We start from the raw sequence: 27,990 nt of genomic DNA on the forward strand, positions 1-27,990 counted from the left end.
GGCTTCAGTAACATATTTACATAACCGCCTCCGGACGCTTATTCGAGAGAGGTGCTTATAAAAAAGATCACAATAAATGTTGGACGTTCAATCAAGCACTACGGTATGCTAGTAAATGTTCCTGTGATACCAAGATCCAGTACACATACCAGGTAATGTATATATTACAGAACAGAAATCTTGTATGATCAAGACCAGAATGTTCTATTATGCAGACAATATGTGTCACGTCGTTACTGGTGCCGATTACGTCATTCCCTAATTTTTTAAACACAGCTGTTTGTATTGATTTATTTATCATTGTTACGTTACAACTCATGAGCATTTTCTGTTTAGACCGCGAACACTTTACCCCATTCCTCTCACAAGAGTTACTCCGCTAAAAGAGCCCACGGTTGAAACCTTTTTTTTTTAATATTTCATTACTACAGCAATATTATCAAACCGTCTGATCACTGAGTAATCAATCTTGGAAATTTCTGTCTGTCGATATAGTACTGATATTGAATATGAATCAAATAATATGTTCGCCAATATCTCTTATTAATTTAACATATATTAATCAATTTAACACTAAAAGAAGAAAATTGTAAGTTAAGTAAATAATGTTCGAACTTGTTGCCGAATTTATTAACATTAAAATTTAGGTTTTACAGCTCAGTTTTTTTTTCTAACAGATGCAGTTATTTGCTTGAAAAACTGCTGAATTATAGCTTGTTTTAAATTTTCGCTTTTAAAAATTTTTTTTTTAAAACTTTGGCCTTATTCAAAAAAATTTCCCTGGTGTATTAATTTAAAGCTGATCATTTTATTTTAGGACGTATAGCTATGGCGGCAGCATCACAAGCTGGAGGGTCCACTCCACAAGATGTAATTAATAAAAATGAATACCAAGTCAAACTGGTTGCTCCCATCAACGAATGCTGTGATTATTTACTAGATATGCTACATGACCCGGGACGTGGTGACATGCCGAAAGATAAAGTAAAACTGTATCAAGCATTGAAACCATTCGAGAAAAAATTGCAAAAGCATAATTTAGATATTGCACTTCCAGGAAACGGGGAAACGGATTCGAAATCGTTTGATATCACAACTCTTTGTGATATATTGATAAATTGCTGCCCAAAAATAAAAAAACCAAAGGGTGGTTGGAAAATCAAAGCACCAAAAGAAACTGATTTAAGTGACGGTGCTGAAATCATTCGGATCAGAAACGCAAGAAATAGTGTTATGCATGCTAAAGCGCTATCTGAGGCAAAATATGTTGAGTTATGGGACGCAATACAAGCAATTTTACATCGGAATGGTTACGATATAAAAAAAATAACTGACTTAAAAACGCTTTCCTTGAAAGAATACTGTTTGAAAAATGAATTGTTTCAAATTAAGTTACAAAAAGCAGAACAAGATATTATGAAAGATGATGTAAAACAAAATAAAGATAGAATCAAACAGAATAAAGATGGAATCAAACAGAATGAAGATAGAATCAAACAGAATGAAGATGGAATCAAACAGAATGAAGATAGAATCAAACAGATTGAAGATAGAAGCAAACAGATTGAAGATAGAAGCAAACAGAATGAAGATAGAAGCAAACAGAATAAAGAAGAAATTAGAGCATTGAAGGAGGACAATGAAACTTTAAAAAAATGTAAGCAACCAATCATGTTATTACTATTTTCTTTTCTCGTGTCAAAATTATATTTGTTTAAAGCAAATGATATACTTTAACTTGAATCTCGCAAAAAGCTAGAAGCAAACAAAATTAGTGTGGCATTAAGAGTAGCCAATATGAAATTCGTGTAATAAAGTCAAATTAAAACATCGAAAAACGTAATTAATTTACATTATGTTGTCCTCCTGGACGGGAGACAAGATGATGACATAAATAGAAGTTTTTATCTAAATCAGAAAAATATCAGTGCAATGAAGTATCAAGGGAAATTCCCTAGTCAAATAATTCTGTAACCCTAAAAAGTTTGAGGTTTTAGAATGTATAAGAAAGGAGTAGTCTAGAATCGTCTAAAGAAATGAATAATAAATAAACGGGAGTCCGAATAAATTCATTGCTACGAGAACTTACGATCTGAACAATCACAACGAAAATTTTTTCTTCCCAAAATATAGCAATATCTTAATTTATACGGAAATCAGCATCATACGCTTCGTGAGGAAGGTTTTTAGGACGACGTTGAATGCGCAAGACGTGTAAAAGTTTTCGTATTCCTGATATAGAAAAATTTGACGTTGAAGGTTATATTGCTACGGTGTGGATCAACGTCAAAACATTAATCAAAGAACAAGTGACAGACATAAGGTCTTCCAAGATACAACTGTCCATGTAGATTATGTAAAAAAGAAGATATTTCCACTTATTTGTTCAGTCATTGTCAATGAATAATATAGATATTATCTTTTCATGAACAAGCGAGATTATTCTAAATATATCTAAACATTTAATAATAATTTCCCATTTCGTTTTCCGTCAATACAGATTGCGTCATTTACTGCACAACGTATTTTGTTTCGATTTTTTGACACTTTGGAAGATTTCACACCTCAAATGTTACATAAAAAAGGAGTATCAAATTTTAACCCTATTAATTATATAGCAAAGAAGATCCCGCTGTCTACATATTCTCGTCAAGGGTTGTAGCTCCCTACACACAAATTCTCTTTTTCTCAAAAAAACAGTGTGTTGATTAGGTCGACTTTACAATCGTTTTCTCTCCAATGACTCGATAATAGGAATTACTACTTAATAAAAGAAGTCAAGTGTTTTTACATGAAATCCATAGCCTGTATTAGGTCTGCAAAATAGTACTTCGCTATGGTTGACTTTACGAGGACGCTTGTAGAAGAACTTTCTACAATGAAGAAAAAAACTTTTGTCGGAATTTCTTATTGATAGTCCCGCTTTCTTTATTAATTAGTTTTTCTTTCATGTTTAGCGAAAGAGTTCACAAAACTTGCAAGCCTGGATGCTTTGAAGATTGTTTCAGAAAAGATTGGAAGTAAGTGGAAGGATTTGGCCAGAGGACTAAAAATCATATCAAACGTCACTGTAGACATAAATGATGAAATTAAAAGAAAGAGACATAGTGAAGACGAAAGTTCGGAAACTTCTAACAAGAAACAAAAACTTGGCGAATACAAGGTTGCCCATAAGAACGAGGAAAAATGTCTTAATGAAGTTAACATGAACAAATGCTTTGATAATATCAGAAGTGAAATTCCATGGGATGAGCTGAAAAATCAATTAAAATTAATAGAGCGTCAGGATATTGTTGATACAATCACGTCAACAACGTGTTGTACGCGCGGTAAGATGTGATGTAATAATTTTCTGAAGCAGTATAAACTGTATTAAACACTGCTTTCATAATAACCCAAATTTTTAGGGCGTTAGAGGCTCGTCAGTAAGAACACTTACCATTTGTCAATAGCGTTTAAATGAGAATTTTTAACTCTATAAAGCTGGGAAGAATGCCACCCTTACTATTATTTCATTTTGCGATAAATTTTTGTCTTAATAAAAATTTAGAAATAAGTTGGAAATTCTTTGACTTAACCCTATTCCTCATTCAGCCCCTTCTGTTTTTGTCTCTTAACTTTGAAATAAAGTAAAAAATTTAATTTTCGATAATAAATACTTTTCTAATGTCAGTGCTACTTGGAAAAAAATTGATTTTGTTGTTTTGTAAAACCCGCAGATTTTACGATCTAATTATACATGCCACTAAAATACTGACTCGTAACTAGTTAATTGAAAAACAAATTCAGATAACCGATTACTTAATATACGATGACGTACTTAAAAATAATGACGTCTGGCTGAGATGGTGTAGTTGTAAACAAAAACGCTACTTACGACCATCAACTCTTTGTCTTTTTTTCTTTTGAAGCGCTCTAAAAAAGAAGCTTAAATTTTATAGTGTTTATTTTTTTAGGGTTGAAAGAGTGCTCCATATCACTTAAGCAACAATACAAGAAAGAATTATCGGATTGGAAAATGGCTTCAGCGTTTAAAACTGAATCTGGTAGAAAATATACAATCAAAGATCGTAGTAATGCCTATGTAGACTTGGTAGTAGGGCAATGGAATGAAACATTTGCTAGCGATCAAGAACACTTTCAAAAGAACATTAAGTCAAACAAAGAAAAAATCGACATAAAGAATATCGTTCAGCAAGGTGATGAAGCCATTTTAATTAGAGGTATTGCAGGTATTGGCAAGACTTCGTTCGTGGAGAATTTTGTTTTACAATGGGCAAACGAGAACATTTTGACAGATATTGACTTTGTGTTTAAATTTACATGTCGTGAGCTAAACGCGGTAGGAAATATCTCTAGCTGGGAAGAACTTGTGAAACGATTTTTTCCAAACATTGGCTATTTTGATGGGCTATTTAAAAATTTAATTGAAAACAATGCTAGAGTTCTCATAATCATTGACGGTATCGACGAATTTCGATACCTTAATGATCTAACCAAATATTCAGAGGGAAAATTTGCACAAGATTTTGTTTCCCTTATTCACGATGCAATCGTCCAGAAGATATCCCTACTTTCAAAAGGCAAAGTGATTGTATGCGGACGACCGCAGGCTTGTGATGTCATTAAAAACATACTCCAAGAAAAGAATTCGCAGCTTAAATTAATTGAAGTGTCCGGCTTTAGTGAGGACAACGTTGACACTTACATTAGGAAATTTTTCCTATGTAATGAAGAGAAAATTAATTCTTTGAAGACTGCCCTTAATGAGATTGAAAACCTTAAATCCATGGCTTATATACCTATTTATTTGTATATAATATGTACCGTTTTTAATTCGGAACAGAAGCTGGAAGAACTAAATACGATCACAAAATTGAACATTGCAGCATGCTTGGTATTTTTGAGGGACCACATGACCGAGTTTAAAGGAAAAAATTGTGCGCTCATTAAATTATCTGAGAGCGAACATGTTTTACGGATGATTAAAATTACTTCGGAATTTGCGTTTAAGTCACTTGAGCAGCAAAGAATTCTTTTCACACAAAAGGAATTTGAAAATGTAGATAAGGATTGCTTAAAAACTATTGAAGAATCTGGTATCATTGAAAAAGTTGAAGGGGATGATGATGGTGACTTTTATCAGTTCAAGCATTTGGTTTTGCAGGAATTTTTTAGTGCTGTTTACATGTTTCTTGTTGGAATTGATGTTGAACCAGTATCAAAACTTCCAAATATGAGGAATTGTATTCCTTTGTTGGCTGGGTTGTATGGATTACTGAAGAACAATGAAAACGTCTCTCAGTATATCAAGAAATTTGTTATTGGTTTAAATGCATCACCGAGCGATTTAACTGTAGAAAACTTGTTCCAATTCAACGATAAAGAAATTTTCCTGTCGATATACCACGAGTATCGAGGTGAAGTTTCAGCAGATGTTATAAGACGTGTCTGGAAAAATAGAATTTTGAGTATATCTTATCATCACACTTTTAGCCAGTTTATTTTTTTTTTTCTGAAGTCAAAAACAGTCGATTTAGACCTACTAGACATCGAATTTAAAATGGTAGATGGTCAAATGAAAGAAAGTGAAATTCAGAAACTAGTTTCTTTAAATAGCATAGATGAATTAATATTGAAGTTTGTTAGAACATCCTTAAGTGTCTGGAGTGTATCATTACTTTCTGAGTGTATTTCAAATGGACTTAATGTACGGAGCCTATCTATATATGAAGGAGATTTAAGCGATGATCATATCAAATGTTTACAAAGTTGTATACCACATTTACGTATATTAAATCTTACGCGTGATTCGGAAATGACGCTAACCTCAATGCAGCACTTATCAAAATCAATTAAACAAGGTTTCGTAGAGAATGGACATTCCCTTTCAGACTTAGGTTTAGTTGATTTTACTGATGAGCATATCAATAGTTTACGATCTTGCATACCATGTTTATCTACACTGAATCTGTCTTTTTGTTCAGAAATGACTGTGTATTCGATGAAATACATATCAGATTCTATTATTCAAGCAGTTGAAGAAAACAAAAGCAACTTGAAAAAATTATGGTTAGCCGAATGCGAGTTAACTGATAATCATATAAAATCTTTACAAAGTTGTATACCATATTTAAATGAGCTGGATCTTTCTAACAACGATGCAATGTCACCGATTTCGATGAAATACATATCAGATTCTATTATTCAAGCAGTTGAAGAAAACAAAAGCAACTGGGAAGAATTACATTTATACGATTGCAAGATAACTGATAATCATATAGAATCTTTACAAAGTTGTATACCATATGTAAAAGAGCTGTCTCTTTTTAAAAACGATGCAATGTCACCGATTTCTATGGAATACATATCAGACGCCATTACACAAGCAGTTAAGAAAAACACGAACAAGTTGAAGATAATAGATTTTAGTGACTGTGGCTTAAGTGACGACCATATCAAAAATTTATGTTCCTGTCTGCCAAATTTTGAAAGCGTGAATCTTAGTGACAATAAAAAAATATCAACGATTTCGCTAAAATACATATCAAATTCAGTTATGGAAGCTGCAAGAAAAAATGCAAATCATTTGAGTCGACTTATTATGTCTGGCTGTGGGCTAAAGGCTGATGACTGCAAAAGTTTGAAAGGTTATATACCAGACATAGTTTTTTAGTAAAGACAAAAGATACACGTAAAGGACATTATATTATTCATTTTCTTGTTTATGAATTTTTGAAAGTTAAATTTCGTTTAATTATATTCTGTCAAACACTAAAGCATTAGTCAAACAAAGTGTCTAGCTCCACGCCTCAAACTCTAGCTAAAATTCTATAATAGTATAAAAACAGGCTGTATTCGTTTCAAACTGTTAAAGATAGAGGGAATGACGAAATGGGTCAAAGCACGGGTGAACGAGTGGTTTTTATTATGAAATAGATATATAATCAAACACATTTTAAGCAATTGCTATTAATTTCAATAAAAGCTTGTTTAAAGAAAATTGCACATATATTAATATAACTAACGATATCTTGTAGTCAAGACGAAACATGTCTTTTAACCAAAAAGAGTTGTTATTATTATTATTATTATTATTATTATTATTATTATTATTATTATTATTATTATTATTATTATTTTGGTGGAATATGTCGGACTTTGGTGGAATATGTCGGACGTGGTGGAATATATCGGACATATGGTGGAATATGTCGGACAAGGTGGAATATGTTGGACTGGTGGAATAATTCTGACATTATGCATATGTATTTCAATTATTAGCTTTTTGGTGGAATATTTCGGACTTTTTAAATTTGATTAAATAATTTATTTTGTAGATGATCGCTTATGTTTACCACAAAAAGAAAGCAAAATTTATTATTACATAACTAATAAATTCTACTTTTTCACAATATTGCAGCTAAAAGACCTTTATAGATTTTCTATCGCAATTATCAAACCTGTTATTTACGGCGAGTTCGAGCATATATTTACAAAATTTATTAGTGTGTGTTAAGTGTGCTTCTTCTTCTTTTCCCGATTTCTGTATTTATCGATTTATCGCAAAACACTTTTTAATTCAGAAAAGCAAACAAATTAATTAAGTGTATCAATGGGTGTACGAAAAGAAGTATCCATGGTGTAACTAAAATCTTTTATGCAAAAATCTGAAAGTGTATGCAATAGTCAGGAAAATTTACTCGTCCCCGATTTTGTTCATTAAAGTCATTAAGACGTCACAAGTATACAGAGCACTGTTTAGATATGCCAATTTACGGCAATTATCGATTATGCTTAGCGTATCGTGAGTAAAGTTTCTTTCCGTGACTTAACAGCATAGGCAGTGTATAAGTAACTGAAAAGGATAAAAAAATCTTTCGCGAACATAACTTTTTTTAACACAATCACTCAGGTCATTAACATATAGATTGGACCCAGTATGGAGCCTTGGGGCACTCCGAAAACTACTTGAGATATGCTAGATTTTTTATCATTTACTTGTATGTATTTTCCTCGAGCAGAAAGATGTTTAACAGCATTATTATGGCAGGTTTCGATAATCCTATTCGATAAAGTTTTCGTATTTTGAAAAATCTGCCATGACAGCCAATGTTATTTCACTTTTGTTCATTGCTTTAATAATGTCATCCTTTAGTTTTAATAAGAGGGTAACCGTTGAATGATTTTCCGAAAATCGGATAGAGTGTTACTGTATATCGATTTATTGTCAATGTACTCTAATAACTGCTTGCATAATAATTTTTCAAAAACCTTTGAAAGAGCTGGAAGAATTGTAATTGGTCTGAAATCGTTATAAGACATTGGTTGATTAACCTTCGGTATAGGAACCACTCATCCAATCTTCCATTGATTAGAAAAGTGTTATTTTTCGACACAACAGTTGATTATATGGGTTAAAGGCGATGGAAGATGTTCTATTACAGGTTTTATGAGCCATATCGGTATTTCATCATCACCAGTAGAACAGTAGTTTCTCAATAAGCGTAATAGGTCAACAACTTTACTGTATTTAACTTCGTGAAAATGAAAACCTTCCTCACTGAAGTTGAAAGCTTTGACTGTTTCCATACTTATGTTTCGGTAATTTATTGTCGTTCGGCAGTGGTAAAGTGATTATTTAAAGCATTGATGTCCTTGATGTCATTCATAGAAAAGAATGGTTTCAAAATTTTCTTTAAAACTTTCCAAAAATCAGCCGGTCGTTTTGAGCTTAATGCAGTTGTGAGAAAGGACTTTTTTTGCTGATTTGATAGAGAAGCAAGTTGTGTCTATCTACTTTTTTGCTCGTTTCGAATGCGGTTTTTCGACTAGAGTTCCTCTGTTGTTTTAACTCTAGTATAGCAGGATCACGCATCCAAGGTGCTGGCGCTGGAGTGATTTTGTTTCGAATAAGTGGAGCATGTCTGTCAATACATTCTTTCGTTAAATCGTTAAAAATGGAGAATTTTTCTTCTGGATCGTCTAAAGCATAGACCACATTAAATGGTAATGTTTGGAAGTCTTTTATATACAAATTTGCATTAAATGTTTTAATATTAAGGATATACTTATAGCACTTTTTGAACCAGTCTGGTCTTATGTTAATAAAGATATACGTTGCATTGTGGTCACTCACTTCGTCTGCCGGTAACACGTCTTGTACTTTAACTTTGCTAGGGTTATTTGTCCAAATATGTTCAATAGACGCTTTTTGTCTCGTAAGTTTCGTTAAATGTTGATGTAAGTCGTAAGACTGCAACATGCCCAAGTACTGTTGACTTATATTATGTTCTTTAAATAAGTCAATGTTCATATCTCCAGTCAAGATTATTTGGACCTGCCACATGTAACTTACTTTACTTAGTAGACTACTACCTTTTCTAACCACAGTTCTTGTTCGTGAATCAAAAACTTGGGTTGGCATATTACTGCAACTAATATATTGCTCTGACTGTTTCGACCTTTGACTTTAAGTGTTTTTTTAATAAATCTGAGCCAGCTTAGACTTTTAAAAACGTTTGGATTTCTTTTTGTGGGTCGAGTGAATTGTTACCTTTAAACTCCATTTTAAATTTTACATTCTTTACTACCTACAAGGCTAGAAAACTAGAACACCAAGTTAACTATGTAGCCTGGCAAAACTTCGCAAAATATTCTTGCCATGTCTGTATAATACATAACTGCTTTTGTGAATTGATGTTATTTTTTTTCAAGGTAGTAACTTATAGGCATCTGCTATTGTACTGGTATTTAAAAACCCAAGCCTACCAGTTAAGTTCATAACTATTTAAAATATTGTAGAGTCCACCATATTTCTCATTTTTCTTTCGTTCATAATAAATGAAAACAGAAAAGTTGAGTAGACATATATATTCGATTGAAAATAATGAACAAAGGATATATAACATATTTTCGATAGAAACAATCTTTCTTTACAAAACGTACTTTAGTGTTGCCGTAATTGACCCATAACTATGAATAACCGCTTACGCTTGAAGAAAGTCCAGGGTGTACATTCATAAAAAGATAAAGCTAAAATCAGACTTAAAGCGAAAGAAAGTAATCCCAATGTAACATTTAATCGTTGTTTCAATAAACACCCATTACGTTTAATTGGTCATTTACTGCAATTAATATATAATATTGAATAAAGGAAAATATTATTTCCACTTCTTTCGCCTTATTCCTATTGGTTTATTGATTTGCTTCGGCATCTCCAAAAGTGGCATCATCCATCATAAAGTAAAAGTGAATGAATGAATGAATGAATTAATTAATTAATGAATACCTGACTTACGCTTGATTATAAAAGAAAGAAATATAACATTCCAAACTATACTCACGAGCATCTCCAAAGTAAACGGTCTTTTATAATTGTTCTAAACACAAATTACCATATGTTTAACCAAATTTATTACAGAGGATGCTACGCACTTTCTCAAAAAAGTATAATTTTATGACATAATGGTGCTGTACAACGTCAATGAATTAATCATTGCGAAAAATGTAAAGTGGGGTATTAAAAGTTAGGGGAACGATGTGGTACCGAAATTCCGCAGACTCGTGATTACTCTTATTCCTTTCACAAAATGGAGGCCGGGCATGCTTATACATGTTGTGCTTATAAAAAAACATAGCTAGCGCACTTACCAAAGTTTTCTGCCATTAAAATTAAAAAAAAAAAACATGTAACAGCCACGACCTTCATTTTCGTAATGAAGCTTGCGCTCTGCCCCAACTTTTGCATCAACCAATTCCCCATGATATTGCAATAAGAAATCATTGGGTAAAAAGGTCTTTAAAGCAAAAACTCCTCTGCCTAAAAAATAACAAAGTAGGGTTAAAAGCATGTCAAATACACGAAGTGCTGTGTATGTAAAAAAATATATTGATTTACCAATGAAATCATCATTTTTTTTACAAATGAAGCTTTCTTTTGGATCCGTTGCGGCCACACAATATCTTTCCCCCGTCGCTTCAGATTGTGACTAGACTTTAATAAGAAAATGCCTAAGTAAGTTCACAAGCTTAAGAATTATTAAATAAAAGTAAAACCACAAACCATTTTTTCACGGGTAAAGTGGATATTGTAGACATCCATAACCTGAAACAAGGAGAAACCTGCATAAAGAAATCTATAAAAAAAATTTTTAGTCTTTTAATTCGTTAAACATTAAGCACCAATCCTTCAAAAAGGTAAGCGTTAATAAAGAGGATTACCTCCGATGGTTTTGCAAATTCTTTTTTTACATTTGGCTAAAAGAAATGAAGTTCTGTTATATTACGAGGCTATTGGCTGTAACACCCAAAGTGGATACGCCCATTTCTTTGTAAAGTAGACGAAAAATTTATGCCTAATTTCTTGAATCTTTGAGATTCCAGCACGACTCAATGGAGGCATTTGTAACAATATCTTTTTAAAAATTTACCAGACTTACCATCTTCACACAATAGTAGGGAGATATGTTGGAACTTTTGAAGACAAAACGATTTAAGGCTATTATATTATTACGTTAAGCCTTTTTTTTTTTTTTTTTTTTTTTTTTTTTTTTTTTTTTAGATGTCTATTTCTATTTTTTCTATAATTCTTTTCTCTAACATTGAAGAACTATTTTAATTTTAGAGACACTACATTTGTTTGTTACTTCAACCACTTTTGTATGATGAAAAAGATACGTTAAGCCTGCGTATAGCGTAAGAGAAGGAATCGGTTCTGCAATTTCTAATGCATGAAGACATTGAACTTACGTCAATTAATTTGAGGCTAATGATACTATTTATTAAAATCTAAAAGACAAACTTAAGACCCTAATCAAGTAGGTAATGTACTAGTAACTGTTATTATATTTATTTCTCAGGATAGCTTCTTCAATGGTTTCTGGTACTTTATCAACAAGGGTGCTACGAAGAGTGTCCTAGGTTTCCTATTTAAACTACGAAACTTCAAAAAAAGCAATTGCTTAACCAGGTAGCCTCCTAAAATTCTATTCTTATGCTGTATGCTTAGCAAAATCAATTCTCACTCTTATAGTATTCGACATGACTCTGCTAACCGGTGATAAAGATTAAAACAGACACAGTAACAAATAAAGAGACAAATGATAGATTTTAATGAAAAAGTGTACATGCTAACGTAAAACAATTTAAAAGCGGTACTTACATCGTTCATAAATATAGGCATACTACATGTTGGTGGCGGTATGTAGCTACTTTGACACCTTCTCACTATACTTTTCTAGTAATAACAAAACGAGCAATAATATCAAACATCGGGCGAGGGAGGGAAATTGAGGAATATTAAAAAAAAGTAGCATGCAAAATAAAGATAGATAAATATAACTATAATTATGTATCATTATTTAACAACGCACAACATCCTTTCCACTATCCTCTATTTCATCTTTCTCATCCTCAGTAACCTATAAATAATATATTGATTTATTTTATGGGAAAATGAGGCCAGGACTTATTAAAAAGGTTTCATGTGATACAAAACAGAGATTATAAAAACGGAATTCGTTGTTTATAAAAGTTAAAGAGCGAATAAGGTTTTTTAAATATTTGGAGATATTTTAAAAAAAATTTAAGGACTTAAACTTAAAAGTGTCAGCTTTTTTGTTAAAACAGAGCTTATAAAAAAGTGGGTTCGTCGTTCACAAAATTAAAAGAGAACAAAGTCTTTTAAAAGTGTAAAATCCTGCGAGAAAGGTAATCTAAATATTAACCCTTTAGCAACTAGGGGGTCCGAAAACGGACCCCCCAAAAAAAATCCGGAATATATTCGGCTTGCCTGCCCGGATTTTCTTCAAAATTCATATGCACAGTCTTGAAGTAGCACAGAATCCATATTCCACAAATCTGATTGGTTTAGAGTAACATACACATTGAAAAAATGCCTTTGAAGTTCAGTAACTGAACAAAAACAAACCAAAAAATGGCTGACCAAGACAGAAGTGCTACTGGTGAAAAAGTGTACAAACATAAAAACTTGAGCCTGCAAGAGGTTATAAATGCTGTACTTGATTCCTCAGAAGTGTTAAGCAGTGATGATGAGTGTTGGGAAGAAAGTTCTCTTGAAGAAACAAGCAGCGAAGACGAAGAAAATATTCCAATCCGCTTTGTTTCAGATACAAATGGGCCTTTAAAAGAAATCCTAGATTACTTAGACAAAGCTTTTCATTTATATATTGACAACTAGTACACTAGTCTTCAACTCATTAAAGATTTGAAAGATAGGAAAACATTTGCTTGCGGCGAAAACTGTGGCGAATTTCCAAAGGCATTCAAGGAGACAAAACTTGAAGATCCTTGCTGTGTGCATTGGAAGAACAACAGAGATGTGTTTCTTATGTCCTCCATTCATGCAAATCAGGAAAAAATTGTCCATCGTCATAAAGGGGATGTTTAAAAACCTGTCATGAACAAGGCGTATAATGACAATATGGGTGGTGTCGACAAATTCGATTATCCTATTATGGTTTGAAACGAAAAGCGAGAAAATGGTGGAAAAAAGTATTTTTCAGACTTTTTGAAATGGCCATATTGAATAGCGTGTTTTATTTTTCAAAAAATTCCCTGAGTTCCAAACGAAATAACGGCAACATCATAAATATCGTGAAATGCTGATTCATCAATTGATTCAGCCATTCCTGGACGAGAAATATGAAAGCCTTGTCGACAATGCAGGTCGCCTGAGCCAAATAAAAACTGCATCAAAGGTTGATGTTCTGCCTTCTAGAAGATTGACTGAAAAGCATTATGCATCAAAGAAAAACCCAAGGAGAAAATGCTATATGTGTGCTTACAAATTAGATGCACAGACTGGAAAGCGGAAAAACAAACATACAGTCAACTTCTGTGTCAAATGTAAAAAATATATCTGCGAAGACTGTTTTCAGGATTTTCACTCTAAAAGTAACATCTAAAGTAACATCTACTATTTTAATCTTTAAAGTGGTTATTTATTTTTTCTTATATAAAATATGGCTTTCTTTTGATAAGTAATGCAGAGTTATATTATTAGATGTAGACTTCTATAAGCTGCTGCTTACGAGAGGCTCTTCGTACATAAAACTGCCTAGCTGGATTTCCTTTAAAAAGGGTATCATCAACTCCACAATGAAGATGAAGAGTGCTTTAAATGGAGTGGCATAGCATCTTTGCACAATGAAAAGATCGTGAAAGACGTGCAAAGGATATCCAAACTACGAGAGTTCGAAAATCACTACAACTGGCAGGATTTAGATTTTTCTACAAGTATCAAAAGTATATCCAAGTTTGAGAAGAACAACCCAGACATTGCTGTAAACGTGTTTTACGTGACGAAAAAGAGCATTAGTACCCTGCGATGATCCGGCTATAACATCACGAGTAGTAAACAGGTGAACCTACAGCTCATCAAAGAAGGTAAGAAGACGCACTACACCTCTGCTTAAAAACATATTAAGATTGTTGAGTCGGTTGAATTGTAAAAAACATCATCAACAGCATTTCTGTCTGAACTGCCTCGCAGCATTCAACACGATAGAATTGAGAGACAAGCACTACAAATACTGCATAGATTACGATGCAAAAGGAGAGCGAAAAAATGGTTGAAATACCAGGATGGTCAGATGCAGTTTGGGGTCCCATATACGCAGACTTCGTAAATCTAATCATCCGGGTTGAAGATCGTAGAGAGAGCAAGAACAAGAAGCTGAACAAGCATGAATCATCTGGATGGTGCACATACAGCAAATTTACTTACGTACCGAACCCACTAACGGTTTATCGCGGGAAAGATTGTGTTAAGCGATTGATTCGTGGACCATTTGGAAGACGAGGTGAAGAGATTGTACGATACGTTTCTTCAGCAATAAATGATAGAACTTACAGAGGTGCTGAAGATAGAATACAATGAGGCTGCGGAATGTCATATCTGTATGAAACCATTCGTCTATCCTGTACAAAATCGAAAAGTTCGAGATCACTGTCACTATACTGGTCTCTATCGAGGAGCAGCACATAACAACTGCAACCTGGCGTATAAGATTCCAAAACAAATCCTTATCATCTTCTACAACCTGAGTGGCTACGACGCGCATCTAAATTAGGAAAGAAATACACGGTTCTTCGATAAGGATAATATAACAACAACCAGTATGAATGGGCAATGATTGAAGGCTTACCGATAGATAGCTTCAAATGGATTTCCGAGACAGAGAAGTTTGCAGTAAAAAAAATCGCAAAGTTAGTAAAAAAAAAAAAACAAGCATGGATACCTACTCCAGGTTGATATAGACTACCCTGAGAAGTCTCTGTCTTTAGGAAGACGATGGAAAATGTTAGAAATCATCGTCATCTTAAGCTTGTCACAAACCAAGAAAATATTCAAAGCTTGTACCAAAGCCAAACTTCAAAGGTTGCATTCGTTTTAGCAAACATTTAGTGGGTATAGAAATGGGTAAAACGGAGATTAAAATGTTGAAGCTTGTGTATGTCGGTCAGGCGATTCTAGATATATCTAAGCTACTGATGTATGAATTGCATTATGACTATATGCAACCGAAATATGGTAGCAAGCTCCAACTCTGTTATATGGATACTGACAGTTTCGTTTACCACATTCGCACGGAAGATTTCTACAAAGAAATTGCAGACGACGTTGAGAAACGCTTTGATACAAGTGGGTACAGTGAAGAAGATAATAGACCGCCTCCAATTGGAAAGAATAAAAAATTCGTTCGCTTGATGAAGGACGAAAATCATGACGCAGTTCATAGTACGGAGAGCAAAACTCTATACCTACAAATGTTTCACGAAAAATGGTGGTGATCGTAAAGCCAAAGGTGTGAAGAAATGTATAACGGAGTAATCTATCACTTTCGACGATTATATACAAACAATGGTTGGATATAGGTGCTCATCCAGGAGAAAAATCATTAAGACTACACTCCAAAGGTGAACAAACTAGCCCTAAATCGCGCTGATGATAAAAGGCTTGTCCAAGAGGATCAGAGTCCAACACTAGCTCGTGGGCACTATGCTGTTAAAAAATAGTGAAACAAAATTGACACACATGTGATGCAAACTTGTCTAAGTATATCTTGCACATGCGCATTCGCTCTACCTTACGTGTTGCTCTTACTCTGTTTTCAAAAATATAGGCCAATAATAAACAGAATGAAAGAGATTGCTAAAATAATCGATGACATTTCATGCAAGTGGATACTCTCACAGAAGTAAACGTAAAGTCTTAGAAGAAGCTCTGCGAAAATAAAAAGGGCATATTTAACCGAAGAAATGTACTTGGGGGTTTGTAGACAAGGCACCGGGTGAAGCAATCGCAAAAGCATATACTGAGTATGCTCAACGCAATATCAACGAAAAGGGGCAAAAAACGGCACTAGGTCTATCTTCACATGCAATCTCCCTGTATGCAAATGTTGTAGAAAATGTCTTTCAACTCGGTAGTGTTGAAGCTCTGAGGCAAGATATTGAGCAGAAACCAATCATTAAGGATAGTATGGCAGATCTAGGAATCCTTGTGTACTCTGCCCTTGGTAAATTTTTATCGTCCCTTCTGGTTGCTGCACACACAGTGACGCATGTGTCCAAGAAAAAGGAAGATGTAGAAGACACGCATGTGATGCAAGAAGATGGGGAATAAACTTAAAATTATCTATATAAGAATCTATAAAAATACAACAATACAACGATAGGAGTGAATTTTATAGAGGTAAATGAAAAAAATGAAGGCTGATTTGCTGCTGGTAAGAAACTTGCTGAATGGAAACGTAAGAATAAGGAGAACTTACGAAAGAACCAGAGCGAAATTACTTCATCAAGTGATCAACCTAAGTCAAGTTCAAGCATCGCTAATGTGTATTAATTATGTAATAGGAGCGGGAATTTGCGTCCTGGCGATAGGCATCTGGTATGCGCGAGGTTTCGTACGTTTACGCTCGCCAGCAAATGTAGAAGGAGCGACAGCTTCCGCATTCGCTCCTTCTCCAAAGTCTCTCGAAAAACCGATTCCTAATTTCATCAACAGTAAGCACCTGTATCAAATGCCGAAGATTTAAGCATATTCAAAATGATGTAAAAGTATATAATAAAAAGACTTTTGTCAGACTTGTCCAAATTGACTCAAACTTAATCAGAGCTATATAGTACTATGCTGTGACTGATATGATGCATACATTTTACAGTTAAACTCATGCAAAATCCGAGTGACGCAAAACGCATAAATTTTTTTGGCACAAGTGCGTCAAAGTTAATACCCATAAAAATTAGTAACAATAACGTATTCACCTAACTACAATTGTACACGGAATATTATAATGTATTTCGATTATCGGAAACTGCCCATTTGCCTCGTCATCTATTGCTTTAGCATTTCTATTGTTTTCAATTTTAGCATGGTACAAAAAACAACGCTGTTACATACATCAAAACATATATATAGTATCCACCTTTAGAATTAATCTAAAAATTAAGTCAAAAAATTACTGCAAAAAATGGCCTAAAGTCTAAAATTTCAGAGACAATCTCGGTCAAAATATATTGGCAGAAAGCTACAAAAAGTGCAGTATAATCCTTTCCTACCCGGTCTCCCTCATTATCAATGTTTGGAAACGTGTTAGCACAACTTTTGAACATTGATACTGGGGGAAAGGGGACTTATATTGCTTTTGCTACACATGAAAAAAGAGTTTACTTCAATATTTTCTGTAAACTGGCGAGGGAAATCTAAATGACGGTAGTTACCAAAACAAACGGGGATGATAAAAATTTTGAAAGAAAAGTAATCTTCACAAATTTAATTTGTACACTTTAGAAATGTAATAGTTGTTTTTATATCCATAATTCTACCAATAGTCGACAATTCGACGATTTTAAATATAGTAAATAAGATACTATTTGTGAAATAAATGTCTATTATAACCCTGATTAATAATAAAGCACTATTTAAGCACAGATACAGTGGCATACGCGAAACAACTCGAAATTGGTGTGATGAAACTTTCCTGAAAAACGCCGCCGCCACGACGAAAAGGTAAACCAACATATCACACTACTCCGTATGTGTGATTTAAAAATTAGTGAAAGAATCCAAATTTTGCGGGACTTAATTTTCGCGAATTACAAAGTTACCAATAATTATTGTGGGGATTAATTTTCCCCAAATTGGCAAAATCTTGCCAAAATTAATTTCTACAAACAATAATTTCCTTCAGGCATAAGTTTAATGCGGTGTAGAAAAGCCATCAAAAGTTGGGAAGGGGGCGGATTAATTTACAGGCCTTAAAAAAGGGTTAACGATGACATTTATTGTGTCACTTTGAAAAGAAAAATGTTCATGTTTTTGTATAAAACTTACAAAACTTTTAAGGCGTTCTAATAGTTATTTGATTAGTTGTTAATTTCTGTGTAGCATTGGTTATTTTTTAGCAGACTGTGTCTTTTATCAATCGATTTTCTTAATATTTTTTTGTTATTTTAACTAGAGACTAGATTCTATTCACATCTTCCTAACAATAAATCAGAACAGAAAAAACAACAGTATTGGAGTAACTTTTTGTATTTGTTGGTATTGGTTATATTGGTGTAGTGGTACATCGCATGGGATATTTTAAAAAAACATATTTCATATTTATCACAGATTTTTGCACTTGACATCGACCGACTTGTGACCAGCAACTTGATTAAAAACTTTCTCGGTATCCACGGCCAAATGTGGATTGCACCTTTTGTGCGTATTTTTCAAAAAAGAAAACTGTGAAGCTGGTCATTTTAGAGTTGTCGATGTCCGTCTGTTCTTCTTCAGGCCAACATTTTCTTGATTACTTGCGCCGATGAGGTACGTAAAACAAAAATTGCATCAATTATTATTAATGACAGTTAAAGTTTGCGATGCTTTCCACGCGACCAAAGACCGAGCCTTTCTGAAAAGAAACTTCGTTCCCGACTTATCGCAGAACGTCGGAAACAGCGCATAGTAACTCAGTGTTTCTGTTCCACCTGCATGTGTAGATTTTAGGGGCTGTTCATATGGGAAATATTTCCTCGGGAACCGTGTAAATGCTTCAGCATGATATCAAGTCGAGATCAACAAAATTTAGTTGCCTTCAGATGAGAAAAAACATTTACCCGCTTACCAAGATCTCGGGGGCGCATGATCGAGATCTCGGTAAGCGGGTAATGCATTTTCCCATATGAACATAAGTTTCCTCGGTAGGCGAGATAAATTTATGTCGATTCGGCATAATTTTCAAAAATAAACAATAGATTCTTATCACGATAAACAATAGAAATTATCACATGGTATTTTCTCACTCGAAGAAAAGTTTTCTCGCCCATGTCATATAAGCAGAAAGTTAAAATTATATTATGCTTAAATATCCCCCCCCCCCCCCCCTAACTGACGAAATATCTCCCATAAGAACAGCCCCTTACAAATTAAAATTTTAAAGAAACGTTCCCAAAACCAATCTCGTAAAAACTTAATTTACGCCAAATTTTTCAAATTTCTTTCGCCACTTTTTCTCTGAGTAAAGTATAATCTATTTAAAAGACCATGCTGGTACTTTTTCAAATCTTTAACCCTTGACAAAATCCAGCCTAAATGTTTTTATATACAGGTTCTTAAAACACTTAAGTAGCAGTTTATTTACCTGCATAAAAGAACTATTCCATGGTAATTTTAAAACGGACCTCTTTATAGAACACAATTTGTACTGTTAAATAAATGATACATATTAGTAGTGCATGCAAACTCTACATAACTATGTAAGGATTTATAGTAAATATTAGGGTAAATGAATTACAGTTCAGTATTAATTTACTGCTTTCATAGCGTGTGCTGATAATAAAACCCAATACATACAAATATATATATATGTATTCACAATATTTTAGTAAGTTATGTAAACAAAAGGACGGACAGTGTGATTATATATTTAAAGATCCGATATTACTGCTAGTCTTCCATCAATTGTTCTCGATCAGTCAATCTCAGTTATTGTTTTATAACAGTTAAATTTTAACACAACCTAACATTGGTAAAATGACACTTCTTCCTTCGTTAAGCAGGATCTAGATGCTTCCAATAATCGTATTTTCGATACTTTCTTGCTTTATTTTCTTGTATATTAGGTGCAAGTTCTTACCCATGTTAAAGTTTTGGTCTATACAACCGTGCGGAAATATTTATAAGTCGCAGTTGAGTTAATTTTGATGGCTTGATGTACGAGATAATTTCGATTTTTTAGACATCTTCCTAAAAAATCGATGCACTTATTTAATATATTTGATGACATGGAAAACAATGTATATATACATCAGGTAAAAACATCTTCAATTGGGAGAAGAAGAAATACAAGATTAACAATGGCTAGCTTACGGCGTTAAAGATAAGAACATTTTGCAGATCTTATTTTTGCGATTCTGGCCTTAAAATGTTTTTCGCAGAACAAAGTAAAAGTTTTTTTTTATCTTTTTTTAAGTTATTACACTCCCTATATTAAGAAAATTAACGTTGACTGTTTTATAAGATTACCCTCAATTATTCAAAAGGGAAAGAAATATTAAGTAGAATTAGGGAATAATTTTTTTTAAAAAAAAAAATATCAAAAAACTAATGATTTCAAACACCATGAAAATATCAACGTTATTTTTCTCAACTAGAATCTAAGCAGATAATGTGACGGGAAACAGTGCGAAAAAGTACACCTGGCTTTTCCACTTTATAATAAATACTCACTAACACAATCACTAACTACTACTCCTTATCTTTAGTATTTAGATCTATATAGCATAAACTTTCAGTAACATCTTTTTATCAACTGTACCATTACATAGACATATACAAATTAATAGAAGATCACGTCTTTACTCAAATTAGAGGAGTCAAAACAGAATCAAAAATGTATGAAAGATTGAGTTTCAATTTGTATTCGATTTTTGTACACTGGTTTGGTTGTTAACCGATTTCAGCTTGATAATCACTTAAAATTATTTATTGAAAACTTTTGTTTTGAGAGTATTGTGGATTGCTTATTAGATCATGCAAGTTTCGGCATTAGTTTGCTTAATATTCTGTATTTTTACCTCTAGTTTGCTGCTGTTCTTTTAAAGCTAAGAGCAGGATCATAAAAAATATATTGTAAGGTATTTAGGTTTTGAATGCTTAAATAAATTCTCTTTCAGAAGTGCCATGAGGGTAATATTACAGAAGCTGAAGAGAAAGAGAAACAAGATGATTGCCCTAACGATAAAAGCAAGTGAAACTTAATAAAACTCTTCTTAAAAATATATATATTTTGATAAATAATCTTTCAGCATTTCTTATAAAAGGACATCTTATATGAAACACTTTATTTATCCAAACGTTTCTGCATTTATGACTATACGAATGCAATTATCATCATACATTAATTATTTTCAATTAACTGCTAAACATTTAGTTAATACGTTGTTAAATCCTAGTTTTTAAAAATAAATCTGCTTTGCATAAAGGGTGTTATTCTTTAAGTTTCCAAATACAAGTTATTAATTTAGGTATTAGGCAGACAAGACAGACAACTCTTACAGGCTTCACAAATTAATTCCAATACAAACTTTTCTCATTTGCCTCATTTCTTTTTATGTAAAATCAAGAATGCCAAAGGAATTGAACAAGGGATACAAATGGGATACCCGATTTGATTTCTGCATTAGCTGATGCGGAAGATGGATATTCCACAAAAATCAATTACAATTTTCACAAATAGATAAAAATGTAAGAGTTTTCTCAAAAAGTCATTGAGGTTTTTTGATTTTTAGAGGGAGGGATTTTTAGAAGTAGTTTTATACAATATAAAAAGAAAATCAGCTTGAGAAACCAAAAGCTGTCCAACTTGACACACTTAGTACAAAATTCTAGTACCCATATTTGTACGTGGTAATGACTTAAGAGTCAGGTAACACAATTAAATTACATTAATTTGATTTCCTTTGATAATAATTTTTGTTTTTAGTCCCTCTAATACACTAAGAATTATGTAAAAAAAAAACACTTCCAAGGCAGTTAAACCTTAAGTTGTAGTGCTTTTAGCCACATGTATATGAATGTTAAAGTAATTTCTTTAATATTTTAGCTACCAACCTTCATGGTTGTGATCAGGAAAGTTTTTTGTTTAGTTTGGAATTAATCCATTCCACCAAACTTTATACTTTCTTTTTGTGGTTCTCCAAAACTCTTATATAAAACTGACTTGGGTTGTATTTGGCTACTAATCCAAAAAGATTATGTGTAAATTACTTAATTTATATTTGCAATCATAAAACAAACTGCAACATTGATGCTGTGTGCTTTATTGCAAGTAGGTAGTTGCAACTTCCAAAGTCTATAACATGTGCCTAATGTTTGACCGTGATTACCTAGATTTTAGTGTAGTGATTATTGAACAGCTTTATTACTGCGACAACAATGAAAACTATAGGACAAATTTAAAGAATGAATTTAAAATTGGCATGCTGTGTTCCTAGCAGCATGATAAAATGGATTCAAAAAAAATTTTACTATTATCATATTTCCTAAGACCCTAATTTTAGCTGTTAAAAGGAGGTCGATAAACAACACAGAATACCAAATTTCACAAAGATACATATTCAAATATATTAAAAGCAAAAGGCATATAAGGACCAAACAAACTGTGTGCAAAATACTTATGGTCAAAAAACTTTTTTCTTCATCTTTATGTAACTGATTCACCAAACACGTCACATAAATGAAATGTTTGCATTCTACATAGTATCAACAACAACTTCCCAAAGGCCATAAACTGGCATAATAAAGAGTGAGCTTATACCGTTCATATTACGTGAACATCCTAATTATGTGATTTCACTTTCTCTTTCCACTGGCAACACTGGATGGCTATGACATGATATTCTGAGCCTTATGTCAGGATAACATATTGCCATTTTTACTGGCACCGAAACTTGAGCACGTTACAGAGTAGACAATAGACAAATTGTTGAGTGATATTGGGTATTACTAAGTATGAAACTAGACAGGTTGGTGAAAATTATTAAGACAAAAAATTTATCTACCTTGTTCACCTGCATTTTTTGAAGTTCTTTTAGAGGATTGCTTATAATAAAAACCATAAAAATATGTGGTGAGCAAGTTGCTAGATTCTTGCCTCTGTTTTTTTAATATAATATAATCACATAATTAAGATGGTAGCTATATGCTACACATTATTTAAGACATTTAGTTATAGTGCAACAATTTGCATGCTACTGACAAATTTTAAATGTATACAACAATAACTAGCTAGCTAGCTAGCAATATGCTAGCCCCTACTAATCTAAAATGATAGTTGACATTTATATATTCTTCAGTCAAAACAAACTAGAAGCTACTCTGAGAAAATCACAATAAGCAGAAAATGTGATAGCTAATAAAAATTAACAATAAATAAAACAAATACACTAAATAAAGTAATATCTCATGCACATCTTCTCTTCGGGAACAACATAGTAAATGATTGCTACAATTTTTGCAGGGTCAAAGTTACAAATTCATGAATTGTTGGCACGCCATACTAAAACAATCATTCCGACAAGACGCTTAAATGACAACATGGCGTATATAAACAATGGATATCAAATGGTGGAACATGTCGGACTAATGTAACTTTTTTATTCCAAATTTTGGGCAAATTTTAATCCCCATTTGATAAAACTTAAGTGAAAAGTTAGTAAATAACTTAAATATTTCATCTCACATCCTCCCAACGTTCAAATTTCTACAGAAGATCGGAATTTCAGAATTTATGTTGCATCATACTAATAACCATTTTTCGTTTTCTAATGCAAGTTGTTCTCAAACGACCCTTCAAGAAGTTTGCTGGGTTTTTCAGGCTACCTTAAAAATTTAAAATAATAAACCTACCACCAAAAAAAATCGTCTTTGAGTTAAAATTGCAAAAGGATAAATGAACAAAAATATCCAATAACGATGGTGTAAATCCTTCCGTAGAGCGGTTGCACGCGTATATCAAATGGTGGAACATATCGGACCAAACGAAAATATTTTCATCACGGATCATTTTTCAGCTGACACAAATGTCATAAAATAAAGTTAGAAATGTCAAGAATTCAAAAAAACGATGCATTTTGCTCAATTACTTTGTCTTTTTCTTATTTCACCCTTTTACTAATGGGTCCGAATTATTCCACCTTATCGCTATAATTATTATTATTATTATTATTATTATTATTATTATTATTATTATTATTATTATTATTATTATTATTATTATTATTATTATTATTATTATTATTATTATTATTATTATTCCAAATATGTTAAAGAAATATGGCATATTATCAATGTGGGTCCTATGTTTACATCAGGTATACACTGGCATTACCTACCCAATTTCCCTCGCATGGCATGGGTTGACCCGTAGCTGTGGTAAAGACACCTGCTAAACATGCCTACGCTGTGGACCGAACCATGGACCTTGTGATTACGAAGCGAACTCCATAACCGCAAGGCCCCGCGCCATTTTGCACTATTGTTAATTTTTTGTTTTCTTTGTTTAAGCAACCGCTGATAAACGAGTAAAAAGATATGGAGGTGGTCAGGTAAGATGAGTTGCAGTAGTTATTTTCATTTTTCTTTATCGAGCATGGCCCATTGACACATGCGCCTTTAATGCTACTTTTTAATTTTTGCCACTGGAATTTTCATAAACTAATGGCAGTTACTTCAATGCGAAAATTAATACCCTAAATTTGCGAAGTGGAGAAGGTCAATTAAGTGTTAGCCACTACAATTATCACTAAAAAGCCCGCGTAATTTAAAAAAAAGTGCACTATATTATAGCTCAAATTGCATTTTTGATATGAGATAAAAAGATTCAGGCATATATCTTTCATCTAAGAGGACAGGGTAAAACTTCGCGAAACATTCTTCAAACAATTTTTAGAGTTTTTATAAACACGCATATTTAAAGATCCCCTACATTTGGAAATTAAATGAGATTGGGTGCGCCCTAGAAATGGAAATTCGCGCATAAATTAGTTGAGTTGATAGGGCGATGCCGGATTTAAAGTTAACTATAATGTAATAATGTTTTTTATTTTACAATAATTTTTATAGATCAGTTTTATGGCTGCTGGTGTACCAGATGTGTTATCTGCATTTCTGATTGAACTGAATGAGAATGTGGTAATTCAAAAGAAGACTTTTGCTTTCTTGAGAGGATTCAATGTAGGTACCTTGCTGTTGTAAATAATTCTATCCTTTGCAGCAATCGTTTCATCTACTCCAATTTGAATTTGACTGTTTCACAGAACAGAGTGCAATATTTGATTTAGTAATGATCAATTATTTCCATTTTAGCATCACCGTGCTGGCACTTTTGTAAGAGGAACAGGAGTTGATTTGGAGAATGGTCGCTATGCAGCACCATATACAGCCATTTATAGATTTCAATCAACTTTGAACATAGCAAGACCATTTAAGATTGCCAGCATGAAGCCACACAATGCAATTACAGCTAGGATATGCATCAACGGTGCTTGCGAAGAGAATCTGTACGTTAAATAATTTCTGATTGGAAGTCTCCAATATTTTTTCCACCTACTGAAACTTTCCAATATAGAATTTTTCCATAATAGGTCACTGAAGTTTCGTTCTGGAATTTCCACAAACTCCAAAATCTTTACCATAAGTGTTTCGGGAAATCTGTATCTACAGGTAAGAATGTAATTGCTTGAATTCTTCAACATTTTTTGCCAAAAGGACTGTATGCTTTAAATGTCGTTTCCCATTTCAGGTAAAATGTCTCCTCAGCGAACAATTTTTCGTGTAGCCATTGCATAATTTAAGGAATGCCCTAAGAGAAAATATTTTCTTGTGTCAAAACGTGTCAAAAGCAAAAGTCGAAATCACTTTAAATCTTCGTTTTGAATTTCTGCGTAAATGCGTTTTTTCTAATGACGGATCAGATCCCTACTTTTCGAACTTTGTGTTGAAAAATTTTTTTTTGGCATTTAGGTGAACACGTAATCTTATTGTCTTTACCAAGCTCATAAGTAAAAGCCTACAAAGGCAAGCCGTGGTATAGGATTGTTTTAAACTACATTTCGTGAAATATAACATCAGATTATATCATCACCTTAAACACGTTTTTTTTATAACCAACTAGCTGAGATTTAGTGCTGCTTTTACATTTCCCTTTAACAGGATGAACTGTAGCTTATTTTTTTTGTTGACTATATACTTTGGAATTCTAAATGAACACTTGGCGCCTACTTTAAGCTAGAGTATCGATCACGTGAAACAGGGTGGGTTGTTGCTCAGCAATAGTTTTTGTCACCCGTTTTATAGATCTCACACAATTTTCAGAACACAATATGCCTCGAAAACTATTACTGTTTTATAATCTTTGTTCTTACCCTTTTTCTCTTTCATATGTACTCACTTCAGGCTGGTTTGTTGCTCAGAAATTGCTTCTACGAATAAGTGTTATACGTGTTTTCTTACAAGCTAGATTTATCAGTTTATTTGCTAAGCTTTGCCACCATGTTTGTTTTTATGAACTTACGCGCCAAAATTCCATTGAGGATTTTTTTTATAAATGTTTATTACAAAACAATTTGTGAAAAATATACATTTCTGAAATATTTTGTGTGAAATCGAAAACGGCCTCAGTTAAAAGTTTGAAACATTTAAACTATATCCAGATAAAATTAGTTCTAACAAAATTCAAACCAATAATAATATACCAGTTGTGGTCTTCAAAAACAATTTGATTTTTTTTATAACACATAGTTTCGAGAAGGTTTTCCCGTGTGAATCCAAAAGCGATCCTTTTGTATCCTTCCACACAATAATAAGCAGATATTGCGCCCTTATTCGTGGATATTAAAATTTCTTTACCTGAGAAGAAAAAAGAACGTGCAAAATTCTTTAAATTCCCGCTGCATTCATTTAAGACACTGTAACCAATCAGATGTAACAATAAAGTTTGAAACAAAAGAATTTAATGCATGAAATTAACATGAAATTGATTACTTGCATTGGTTTCTTTAGAAAAATCAGTACGTAGAAGTCGTTGTGGAGAATACGGCAAGTAATAGAATCACAATTCTCTCTGATTCAACGTTTAGTGGTTGCTTGGTGGGAGCGTAATATTTATATTTAATTTAAAATATTATTTTATTTATTAAGAATTTAACTTATTAAGTAAATAAAGGTAAACATGAGAAAGATAAATAATTTTTTTGGAATCATTCAAGCTCTTCAGCTCGCAAGGATAAAATCTCGACAAATGTTGCGTAAGGTTATCATTTTTCTCCTCTTAAATTCTTTTTCTTTTCTTTTCTCATAGAGTTCTTACTTATGTTCTGTAAAGCAAGTCTTTTGTCATTGCAAAAAGTTGTTTCACGTGTTATAACCACATTTGAAATTAAAATTGTATCATCGTATTTTTGTAAAACGTTCATAAAAAGACTTTATAATGTACATAAATTATAAAAGTATAACTTTATTTAACAAATCGTTTCTCTAATTACATGATGTCATTATTCTTGGATATAAAAAGGATATTGTTTCAGCGAAAAGAGTTTTTATAGATAGATGGGTAGATAGATAAATAAATAGATAGATGTGCATATTTTACGTGGCTAGCCTCACAAATATGGAGGGATATACCCTATCTATTATTTCCAAGATAGGCCATGGCCTCCATGGGGAGTCCTAGAATATTTAAGGCGCATTTCAAGCTATGAAATATATTTTAATTATGTATTTTAAAGTAAAAGAGTCTAATAAAGTTCTTGATGTGCAAGTTAAAATCGCCCAGGCGCATTTATACACTTCCATTGGTCGCTACGCGAGGTAGAATCTTTAAAATCGCCTCTACAGGTGACTAAAGATCTAGAAACAGTTCATAGCCTGGACGACAAAGATAGGGACATATAGGCTAAATTATTTGTCCCAGG

At 32.9% G+C, this 27,990-nt stretch overlaps 2 protein-coding genes and 1 long non-coding RNA gene across 3 annotated transcripts; 2 read left to right on the forward strand and 1 right to left on the reverse strand.

Moving 5' to 3' along the window:
• Nucleotides 1–93: 93 nt before the first annotated feature.
• LOC130629178 (NACHT, LRR and PYD domains-containing protein 3-like) lies at nucleotides 94–7,417 on the forward strand. Its single transcript, XM_057442301.1, has 3 exons — nucleotides 94–1,657; nucleotides 2,958–3,329; nucleotides 3,957–7,417. The coding sequence occupies exons 1-3, from the start codon at nucleotides 829–831 to the stop codon at nucleotides 6,674–6,676; spliced, it is 3,921 nt and encodes a 1,306-aa protein (XP_057298284.1). The 5' UTR covers nucleotides 94–828; the 3' UTR covers nucleotides 6,677–7,417.
• A 12,357-nt stretch (nucleotides 7,418–19,774) lies between these two features.
• On the reverse strand, nucleotides 19,775–23,073 carry LOC130628967 (uncharacterized). The gene is made up of 2 exons (XR_008981885.1): nucleotides 21,094–23,073; nucleotides 19,775–20,263 (listed from the first exon to the last, which is right to left on the reverse strand). It is a non-coding gene; the product is annotated as an uncharacterized LOC130628967 (long non-coding RNA).
• A 1,293-nt stretch (nucleotides 23,074–24,366) lies between these two features.
• Nucleotides 24,367–27,658, forward strand: LOC130628965 (adipolin-like). Its single transcript, XM_057442032.1, has 5 exons — nucleotides 24,367–24,624; nucleotides 25,142–25,252; nucleotides 25,385–25,578; nucleotides 25,663–25,741; nucleotides 27,080–27,658. Exons 2-5 carry the CDS (start codon nucleotides 25,151–25,153, stop codon nucleotides 27,176–27,178), a joined length of 474 nt encoding a protein of 157 aa, XP_057298015.1. The 5' UTR covers nucleotides 24,367–24,624; nucleotides 25,142–25,150; the 3' UTR covers nucleotides 27,179–27,658.
• The last annotated feature ends 332 nt before the right edge of the window (nucleotides 27,659–27,990 follow it).

This window comes from Hydractinia symbiolongicarpus, chromosome 15 (assembly GCF_029227915.1).
Source record: "Hydractinia symbiolongicarpus strain clone_291-10 chromosome 15, HSymV2.1, whole genome shotgun sequence".
Lineage (NCBI taxonomy): Eukaryota > Metazoa > Cnidaria > Hydrozoa > Anthoathecata > Hydractiniidae > Hydractinia > Hydractinia symbiolongicarpus.